Here is a 10451-nt window from a genome sequence, read left to right as displayed (position 1 = left end):
CACAGTGGTCCCTCCACTAGGCCCCTGCCCCCAGGCCCCTGCCCCCCCCCAACAGTGGTCCAGCCCATTCTGCCCCGCCCCCACAGTGGTCCCGCCCCTCCGCCCCTCCCCCCACACACAGTGGTCCAGCCCAGCCTGCCCCGCCCCCACAGTGGTCCTTCCCCTCGGCCCCTCCCCCCTACACACAGTGGTCCAGCCCAGCCTGCCCCGCCCCCACAGTGGTCCTTCCCCTCGGCCCCTCCCCCCTACACACAGTGGTCCAGCCCATTCTGCCCCGCCCCCACAGTGGTCCCTCCACTAGGCCCCTGCCCCCAGGCCCCTGCCCCCCCCCAACAGTGGTCCAGCCCATTCTGCCCCGCCCCCACAGTGGTCCCGCCCCTCCGCCCCTCCCCCCACACACAGTGGTCCAGCCCAGCCTGCCCCGCCCCCACAGTGGTCCTTCCCCTCGGCCCCTCCCCCCTACACACAGTGGTCCAGCCCATTCTGCCCCGCCCCCACAGTGGTCCCTCCACTAGGCCCCTGCCCCCAGGCCCCTGCCCCCCCCCAACAGTGGTCCAGCCCATTCTGCCCCGCCCCCACAGTGGTCCCGCCCCTCCGCCCCTCCCCCCACACACACAGTGGTCCAGCCCCGCCTGCCCCGCCCCACAGTGACCCCGCCCCTCCCACACAGTGACCCCGCCCCCACAGTGGTCACGCCCCCGCCCCTCCCCCCACGCACACGTGGTTCCACTGGGTCCGCCCCCGCGGCGCCCCGCCCCGGCCCAGGGCCCTCTGGTCCCCGCTGGTGGCGGTTGAGGTGGTTGCGGACGGGAAGCTGCGATGGCGAAGGCGGCGGCCGGCAGGAAGCAGGAGCGGGACCCGGCGCGCTTCGTCTACGTGCCCCGCTTCGGCTCGCACCAGTGCGGCGGCGTCCTGCGGCTGGGCGGGCGCCGGGCCGGGGAGCGGGGGGCGGCGGGGGCCCGCGGCGAAGGGCAGCTGCCCCCCGGCTCCGAGCCCGGGGCCCCCGCGGCCTCCTCGGCGGCGCGGGCGTCGAGCGCGCGGAGCAGCGGGCGGGCGGCGGCGCGTGCAGGTGGCCGAAGGGGACGGGGTGGGGACGGCGTGGGAGGGGCGGGGCCCGCGGGAGGCGCCTTCCCTCCTCCTGGCGGCCGTCTGTCCGTCTGTCCCGCGGTGTCGGAGTGGCGGCTGTCAGTCCTCCCGCCTCTACGCCCCCGGCTGGCGGGCCACTCGGACCCCGCCCGGCCCCGTCAGCGTCCGGTCCGCTCCTGGGTGCCCGGGACCGGCGCCCAGATGCCCGTGAAAGGCATCGCCACCCGCCGGCCGTCTGCGTCGGAGCGGCCATTGGCGGAGCCCCGGGCCCGGAACCAGGGCCGCCTGGCGCTGAGCGTCCCCTTGGGGGGCAGGGCCTCGTCCAGACGGTGTCGCTTCCTCCGCTGCCCCCGCTCCGGCCCCCCGCGGGTCCTCCGGGGTGTCTGTGTTAAACCCCGTAGGGTAGCCGGGTCGCGTCCAGCTCCGCCCGGGTGCGGGCCCTTCTCGGCTCCTGCGAGAGGCTCCCTCTTCCATAGCGGCCCCTTCATGCCTGTCCTTTGTGCTTATGAGGCCTCTGACCTTTAAAAAGCCACCCGTGTTCAGCATGAGCTACACACATGGTGAGGAGGTTGGCCCAGTCCCGCGGCCTGGTCAGCGGCAGAAGCCCTGCTGGCGGGGCGGCGCCCTCCGTCCGCTCTGCTGAGAGATCGCCGGCCACGCAGCCCCCACCGAGCCGCTCCCCTGTCCACCCGGAGCCTTATCCCCCCCGGAGGAACCCTGCCCCGTCAGCACTCACTGCTTCTCGCGCCCCCTCACCCCACCCCTGAGCCCAAGCAAGCACCAGACTCCTTTCTGCGCCACAGCTTTGCCTGCTCTGGACACCTCTGCTAATAAAAGGGCAATATGCTAATCAGACCGGGAGACCTTCCGGAAGTCCTTCTGGACGTCCTTCCGGACAAAGCCATGGTGGCAGGGCCGAGGCAGAGGCGGTTAGGGGTGATCAGGCCAGGAGGGGAGGGCAGTTGGGGGTGAGCAGGTCCATGAGGGGGGCAGTTGTGAGCGATGGGGGAGGGCGGGGGGAGGCAGTTAGGGGGCGAGCAGGCAGAGTGGTTAGGGGCCATCGGGCAGGCAGGCAGGTGAGCAGTTAGGAGCCACGGTCCCAGATTGCGAGAGGGATGTCCGACTGCCGGTTTAGGCCGGACCCCACAGGCCGGCTATCCCCCAAGGGGTCCCAGATTGGAGAGGGTGCAGGCCAAGCTGAGGGACACCCCCCTTGTGCGCGAATTAGACCGGACAGCCAAACGACCTTCTGGACGTCCTTCCTGATGACCTTCCGGACGAAGCCAGGGTTGGGAGGGCTGAGCCCCTTGCTGAACAAATTCCGTGCATCAGGCCTCTGGTTTCATATAAGTCGAATGATACAATATGTCAGTTTTCCTGATTGGCCTCTTTCACTTAGCCTAGTGATTTCTGTATGTTAATTTCAGATCCTCGTACTTCACTGAATACTTTTATTATTAGAGTTAGTGTTATTGTTGATATGCATTTTCCAGGCATACTATTATTTATAAACAGAATTTTTTTTTACCCATTGTTAGGCCTGCAATAGATTTGTTTTGCATAGGCTAATACCTCGAGTATAGGTTGATGAATTGTGGTGGAGATTGTGGGCATTCTTGCCTTATTCCTGGTTTTAGGGAAAATGCTTCTAGTGTTTGCCATTGAATAAGGTATTGGCTTTATGACTACAGCATCTACATTTAAAAATATTAAAAAGCATTCCTCAATTTTTATTTTCTTCAGTGTTTTCATCATGGCAAAGGGGGTGTTGAATTTTGTCAGAGGCTTTCGCAGATCTATGGAGATAAACATCTTCCCCTTAGATTTATTAATATGGCATATAAATAGATTTCCTAATATTGGACCAACCTTGCATTCCTGAAATGAATCCTACTTGGTTATGATTCATTATTTCATACAGTAGTGTTGGGCTCTGCTAATAATTTGATTAGCATTTTTGCATTGGTGTTTGTGAGAGACAGTGAGCTGTAGTTTTTCTTTGCTTTTGTAATCTGGTTTAGGTATCACAGTTATACTGACGGTGTAAAATGAATTAGGACCTTGTGTTCCTTTCCAATGCTGTGGCATAACTTACAGAACATTAGGACTATCTGGTGTTTGAAGGTCTGGTGGGTCAAGGTCTAGTACTTTTTGTGGGATAATTCTGTAATAACTTTCTCTGTATCTCCTGTGGAAACTGAATGAGTGGCAGGAAGCCAGGTAGAGAGTGGTGATAGGGTAGGAATGAGGTGAGGAGGGGATGGGGGTTCCAGACAACAGGAGAACACGTATAAAGGCTTCCAGGGAACCGTGCCATCGCTTTATGAGGATGTCTTTGGACTCACAGCTCTTTGGTTTTCTTCTAACAGTTAATTTGGGGAGACAGTGTGAGTAGAGGCAGGAAGCTTATTCACTCTGACGAACTCTTATTAGTGTCCCCGATGTGTCTGGTGATTGGACAGGAAGGTGAACAAGCCCACTGATTGTCCTCTGGAAGGTCACCGCCTAGGGGGGAGCCACTGCAGAAACACACGGTGTAACGTGTGCTCAGTGCTCCGTATGAGGAGTCCCAGGCGTCCGTGCCGTGTGCGGGAAGACTTCACAGAGGAGGTGACGTGCGAGCTGAGTCTTGAGGAGCAGGTAGACATTTGCCTGGTGCGCGTGCACGTGTGTGTGTACAATTGTGTGCAAAGGCCGGGAGGAGTAAGAAGACCTGTTTGAGGAACCGCGGGTGGTTTGTGTAGTTGGAAGCACGGTGCCCCTGAAACTGAATGGAGAAGGAAAGGGCTGCTGGAAGCGCGCGGGCAGGATGGGTCAGGCATCTGTTACTGTCGCTGACCTTCTAGGGGCTCACCTTCAAGTCGGAAAAGGAAGGACGTTCCCTAGGCACTTCCAACGTTAGCTCTAGTTTTCTTTCTTTCTTGTTTCCCCACCATTATATGAACTAATTGATAAGTTGGTATTACCTAGTGATCAGCAATATACCAACAATTGTAAAGATCCCCAGAGAGCTCAAGACCCTCATCGTTGTCTCTGTTCTCAGGATAGCGCCTCCTTTAAAATACGCAATGACCTTGATGCTTCACTTTGTTTTTTAACGATCAGGTTTAGCCCAGAAGATGTTAGCTAGGAAGTTTGAGTTTCCCGTACATTTCAGTGGAGCTTCCAAAGTGATGAAGAAAAAGGAAAAGGTATGTTATAGAGCCGGGGGTGAGCCGCTGAGTTTAGATTAAGCTCTCTGAACACAAGTGTGTGAATATGCTCAAGACGGTGCCAATAGTGCCGCCTTTTGAAAAGTCTAATTTACTGAAATGAAAAAGTGGAAGTAATTTATCAGAAATGGAATTTGGTTTGGAAATACTTATTAACAATAAAGACTCGTCCTTGTGGTGTTTGAAGGTATAAAACATTTTAATCAAAATGTAACCCACCGGGAGATTTTTCAGAGCATTAAAATATATGTCCTATAGACTGTAACAAACCCTGATGGGTAACATAGGAGAAAATCGTGGATTTCACAGAAAAGAACGCATCTATTGGGTTATGTTGCTTTTTTAAAGACAAGGAACGTACATTAAGCATCTGGCAGGAAAGCTGACGAGGACGAACCGTTAGTGCTGAATCTTTTCCCCTCTGGCCCAAAGGTCACGGTAACCTGAATGTTTAAACATGTTCAAGATCATTTGCTCATCTTTCATTTCCATCATATATTTTGTACTTCAGTTTAAAGAAATGGTTAGTTAATAACGGCACATGAAATATTATTTTCTGAGCTTAGTGTGTGAGTTGTAGTTTACATATAGTATGAAATAGCATTCAAGGTGGCTAACCCTTGCAGCAAATGTATTTTGAATTTCCCACTAGAAATATTTTTTCCAAGAACCAGTTCCTCTTGGTGAGGAGAAAAGAGCGATAGCCTGTAGTATGACTAATGTGCACCAGACACGGCACGCGCTTACAAATATTTTTCATTGATTCTAATAATCGGGTGTTTGAGGCTTTTCCTGGATGAGATTAAAACACTTGCCCAGTGCCAAGCAACAGCGAGGGCAAAGCCAGCGTCTGAGCCGAGGTCTGTGTTCTTGCGTCCGTGGTCCTCACTCTGCATTCGAGGACATTCATGCTCTAGTCATCTGGCTTCGGTGTGTCTTAGTAGAAGTGTTTCTTATCTAAAATAAAACACATTAAAATGAAATTACTGCCCACTGGCTTAGACGTAGGAATAGAAATTCATTATTTTTATTATCTTTTGAAACAAAACCGAATGTGTTGGAACCATTAGGTAGAGCTTCGTAGACGTGGCCTTGGAGAGGAAGCTCCATCCAGGACAGGTGCCTTAATACAGAGAGGGAATGCTAGGAAGCTGGGCAGAGAAGTCAGAACTCAGTGATCACGGGAGACGGTTACATTTAAGTTTTAGGTCTCTACGTGCTAATATTGCTTTATAATTATAATATCAATTGCCATGCAGCACAGTTGAGTCACTCCCAGTGGGCTCCATCAAAATGTAGGTTCTTAGTACAGTCACTCGATAACAACATCTATTTTGACAGTAAATCTGCAGAATTTAATTTTGCCTTTCTGCTCAGTGTTCCTAACCTGTACTTATCTTTTTTTAAGGTTTCAGTGTGGAAAAAAGTACACAAAGTCATTTCTAGAATGCTCGAAGAAAATGAAAACTATAGACTCAGGCTGAAACGCCAACGACTAGCTGGTGAAAGTAAGTTATAATAGTTATTGTATTAAAGGACTGGCTTCTATACAGTTTAGTTTCCCTGGATCACATGAGAACAGTACTTTTCCTAATTGTCATACAAGGTCCAGAGCTCTGGAAACGAGGCTAACCACTGTTCGTCGTCATTAAAAGTACAGCAAACAGCACAGCAGTGAGGTAGAGTAGAGGCCGGAGGAGGCAGGAGTGGAGGGCTGCAGAGGTGAATGCTGACGGAATTTAGTGAACAAGGGAGCACGCTTACCTCTTAAATCTGAATTTCAATGCCAACCTTTTAATACAGATTACAAAGCTGATCCCTATCAGCAATGTGAATTATGTGTCACTTTACATAGTCACACGGGTGCTGCCGTCTAACGTAATGCATTTTGCAAAACCTGCCCTTGAGCTGCGGCCTTGATGTCACTCCATTCCTGGGAAGCATCCTGTAGATTAGACCAGGTGCTAAAGCTGCATCAATGTGGAGTTCCCCGCGCGGCCAGAGCAACACTACATGTGACCTAGTGCCTTCACTAAAGTAATTGCATTCGCACGCAATTAAGTTGGATAGAAATCTCTGCGTATGTAACTAATGACGCCACACAGATTGATAATCATAAGTTATTTTCTTCCCTTCACATGCATGTCCTATCACACGTGTTAACATGCTGGATGCTTCTGTAGGTTCTTAGTACAGTCACTTGATGACAGTGTCTATTTTGACAGTAAATCTACAGTTTAATTTTCTGAAGAATATTTTCAAACAATAATAATTAGAAACGGAACGCCGTTTTGTAAACAATGTGACACTAGAAACTCATTACTGTTTGTGTAATAGTGCATCAATAATGGCAGAAATTGTTTGCAATTATGGCATATACGCCAGTGTTCAGATTAGTGATGCTCTACTTTACTTTTCTTACCCAATTAAGAAAGAGAAAGAAAGGAGCAGGAGTGATTAGGAGAAAAAAGTAGCCAGTGGCGCCTTAGGGGAAAGGGTGTTTGAATAAGCGGCGCCATGTGCAAAAACCCGGCCCTTGTTCTGATGTTAGTCCAGACCCAGTAACGTGAGTACACGTGCTGGGTCAGACCTAGTCTTGCTTTGGCCGTAGCCTTGAACTTGCGGGTTCTCTGGTGCCTCAGCAGAGGCTTTCTATTAACCACCAAACACTCCTGTGAGGATCGTGTAACAACTAAAAATAATCCGCTGTGTTTTTCAGAAACAGCCTCTTATAAACAAAAGATATCCTTGTAATTCGTTATGACAATTTTAAACAGATTACAAAAACTAATAATCCCGCCTTTAAGGTGTATTATAACTTATTCCCTAATATGCATTTATTAATGGGAAAACCTTTCCTAGAGGCCCACTTGAATTTCCTTATATTTTATATTGTTTCTAGACTGAGATTACACAAGATGAATCTTCTCATCGTCTTCTGGTAAGAATCTATTTTGGTAACAATTATAAAGTATAGACTTTAACCCTTTGAGTGCCAACCAATATCATAGGAACTATGCTAAAATTGCCAAGGCATTTTTGCTGATTTTACAGCAGTTTAGGAAAAAAATTATGAATCGCAAGTAAATGAAGTTACATATTCAAAAACTTAAGGAAACCTTTACTACATTTGTTTTCATCTTTGGCATATATTGTTTGCTGATTGTATTATAAAATACTAGTAGAAAAAAATTTGAACAAAACATATAATGTTAAAATAGAGGGACACCTTCTCCAATATCTTCCACAAAATCGTCGTCTTTACAGCAAGAATTGACATATTTAGCAATATCATCACTAATAAAAGCAGACTTAGAACTGGACACCATTTCGAAGCTTTAGAGCTACAAAGTCTGAGTAAACTTTATAAAATCGTAGTACCTGTAAAAATTAGGCAGATAAATGCCAGTGGTCGATTTTAGAACTACAAACATTCGGCATCGTAAGTAATCTGCCCTTCGGTGCCATCTGTCAATACAGAGTGAACTGCTAGCATCTAACAGTGACACTGCAGGAGGAGCGCGATGGCGCCCCCGGCACTTTTGGTGAAAGACAGGAGGAGTGGGATCGCGCTCCCCGGCACTCTAGGGGTTAAAATTTCCCCTTTATAGCCTCCTTTCTCCAACCCTGAGTGTATGCCCATTGCTAACTCCAGCCAGTTTCCTTCCTGAAACCAGGGTTTGGCACACAGTAGGCACTCATTAAATATTTGTTGACATTTAATGAACTCTCTGGGCCCCATGTCTGCAGTGCTATTGAAACTGCTCTCTCCATGGTCCATCGTTTTCCTTTTTGTTCCTGTATCTGCTCAGTTCTCTTCTCTCTCTGTGCCCCCCGTTGCTGCTTCCCGCGGTGACAGGTCCTCTTCCTGTCCAGCAGGAGGGCACCGTGGCTTCCAATCTTCGGGCGCTGAGAGGCGGGCTTCCTCGTTTCTCTTACAATGGCTTCCCAAAGTGGCAGTCACACAGCGTTCTCACGAAATAGCACAAGAAGTAAGGTCTGTAAAGTAATTCCTACTTTTGTTTCTTCCTTTAGTTATAATTTAATTACGACGAGACTAGGATTTGTGACAGCCTGTTCTTCTGTGACTGTTCAGCGAATCTGCCTGTTTCCCGTGGAAGGACACGGTACCCGGGCAGATGGCCCAGGCCTTGCCCGCCACGCAGTGTCCAAAGCCCCCGGCAGGGCGGGGCCTGCACCGTGGGAATGTGCTGGGTAACTTTGAGGCTGCTGAATTCTTGGGGAAAGCTTCCAGATTTAGCTTATGAAGCTCAAATCCTTGTAAAATGAGACATTTACTTGTTTATGCTGTAATTTGTGCTGCACAAAGTTTTGTGGTGAATGTGAATGTTCATTTCAATGTCGGCTTTTTTTATGTAACTTACACTACTTGACATAGTCAGGTAACCTGTTTTAATGATTGAATGTTTATTAGATTTAAAACTAAGTGTCAAGCTGGATCCAGACTCAGTGCCTCGCTGTTCCAGAGCCCTGGGTAGTGGAGACTCCTAGGGAAAGAAATGTTCTAGATGGGCGCTCTACATCTTTTCATTGTTATCTAAACATTTCTGGTGAAAATGTATTAAACCTCTGTTTTTTTAATAGAACATAATAACAACTTTTCTCTGCTGACAATATCTAGAAAGTACTCACATCTGATCACAGTGCCCAACCCCTTCCGCCCGCCTCCCTGCCTCTCCCACTCAAGGTAACCATCACCGCATTTGTGCACATGATTACATTGCAGTGATCTATATGTCTTCCTGAAAGTGCGTCTAGGTGTCTGATTTTCTATGCGGCATTATGTCGCATATACTCTTTTCGGACTTTTCCTGTTACTTTGTAACATTCATGCATATTGCTGACTGCCATTGGGGTTCGTTTGTTTTGCTCTGCACTTTCTAAAAGTCAAGTAACGTGTGAGAGAATCGCCACGTTCCTGGGAATAATGCACTCTGAGCCCCGATCCTCTCACTGTTCCTCAGGATAAACTTACTAACCACTTGCTTGATCTGTTTAATTTTAAAGATGATCCTAAATGATCCCTGTGCTGTTAGAACTCCGGTGTGTGCCTAGAAACATTTATATTCCCAGAGAAGTTACAGCAGGAAATGAGTTCACCTGTGGATGCTAAGGGAAGGGCTGTCTCTCGGCTCCGTGGAGCACCCTCACTCCCCTGTTCTGTCCTTTCTGAGGTTCTGAGTGCGAGGGACACTCTCATGTGTCCGGAAGTGTCCCAACCTGATCTCAAGCGGCTCCATGTAACGGTCACTTGTTAAGTTGGGCTTCCTGTGACTGCTGTGCCCTCCTAGGACTCTCTGCCTGGGCTTGATGGCGTTTAGAGAAACCTGTTAAACAGGCGACTGGATGAGCCCCGTGTGCGGGCGTGTCGTTTTAGTATTTGTGTTAGGTGATTGAGCACAGGCCAGAAGCCAGACCTTTTACTTTATTTTTTAAAATCACCATGAAATGGAACCTCCTGGACATCAAGAGACAGAGACCGACTGAAAGCTGAACTTATCCCAGCAAAGGTAATGCCAAGTGCAGGAGCCACACACGTGCACTGCCCACTCCTTCTTGCAGGCGGGAGCTTCAGTTACACGCCATCTGGGGCAGAGGCGGGAGTGGGCCAGGCCGCATGAGGCTCCTGCCTTTTGTGAGCCGCGTTCAGGGGCTTCTTTCGTTCACTCATTTATTGGTGTAATACTTACTGAGGACATATTATGTCCTAGGTTCTGTTCTAGGCACTGGGGGAGCAGAAGGGAAAAAACATATTAAATGCCTGGCTTCAGGGGAAGACATAATAAACACCTAAAGTATTCAGTATGTTTAAAGAGCAGGTTCTGTGGAGAAAAATAAAGGGTGTGTTGAGGGCTGCAATGGAGGGAAGGCTCCACGCAGAAGGTGACATGGAGATGAAACTGGAAGGAAGGAAGCCAGGCGTGCAGAGGCAGGACCCTGAGGCTGGAGGAGCGGGAAGAAGAGGTCCCGGGGCGGGGCGGGGGGGGGGTGAGAGGGTAACAGACGCCAGACTGTGTGGCACTGTGTTGAGCTCTCCTTTTCCTGAGTGATGAGGAGCTGTCGGAGCGCTGAGAGCAGAGTAGTGATGTGAGCCGCCGACCTTTAACAGCTACTCCGGCAGCTGTTTTGAGA

At 49.8% G+C, this 10451-nt stretch overlaps 1 protein-coding gene across 1 annotated transcript; it reads left to right on the top strand.

Annotated features, from left to right (window-relative positions):
* Positions 1 to 819: 819 nt before the first annotated feature.
* Positions 820 to 9021, top strand: CUNH5orf47 (chromosome unknown C5orf47 homolog). Its single transcript, XM_036312488.1, has 5 exons — positions 820 to 1069; positions 4192 to 4277; positions 5707 to 5806; positions 7201 to 7239; positions 8334 to 9021. Exons 1-4 carry the CDS (start codon positions 820 to 822, stop codon positions 7203 to 7205), a joined length of 441 nt encoding a protein of 146 aa, XP_036168381.1. The 3' UTR covers positions 7206 to 7239; positions 8334 to 9021.
* Positions 9022 to 10451: the final 1430 nt, after the last annotated feature.

Source organism: Myotis myotis, unplaced genomic scaffold (assembly GCF_014108235.1).
Source record: "Myotis myotis isolate mMyoMyo1 unplaced genomic scaffold, mMyoMyo1.p scaffold_m19_p_6, whole genome shotgun sequence".
NCBI classification, from domain to species: domain Eukaryota; kingdom Metazoa; phylum Chordata; class Mammalia; order Chiroptera; family Vespertilionidae; genus Myotis; species Myotis myotis.
This window is presented reverse-complemented; position numbering and strand designations above follow the sequence as displayed.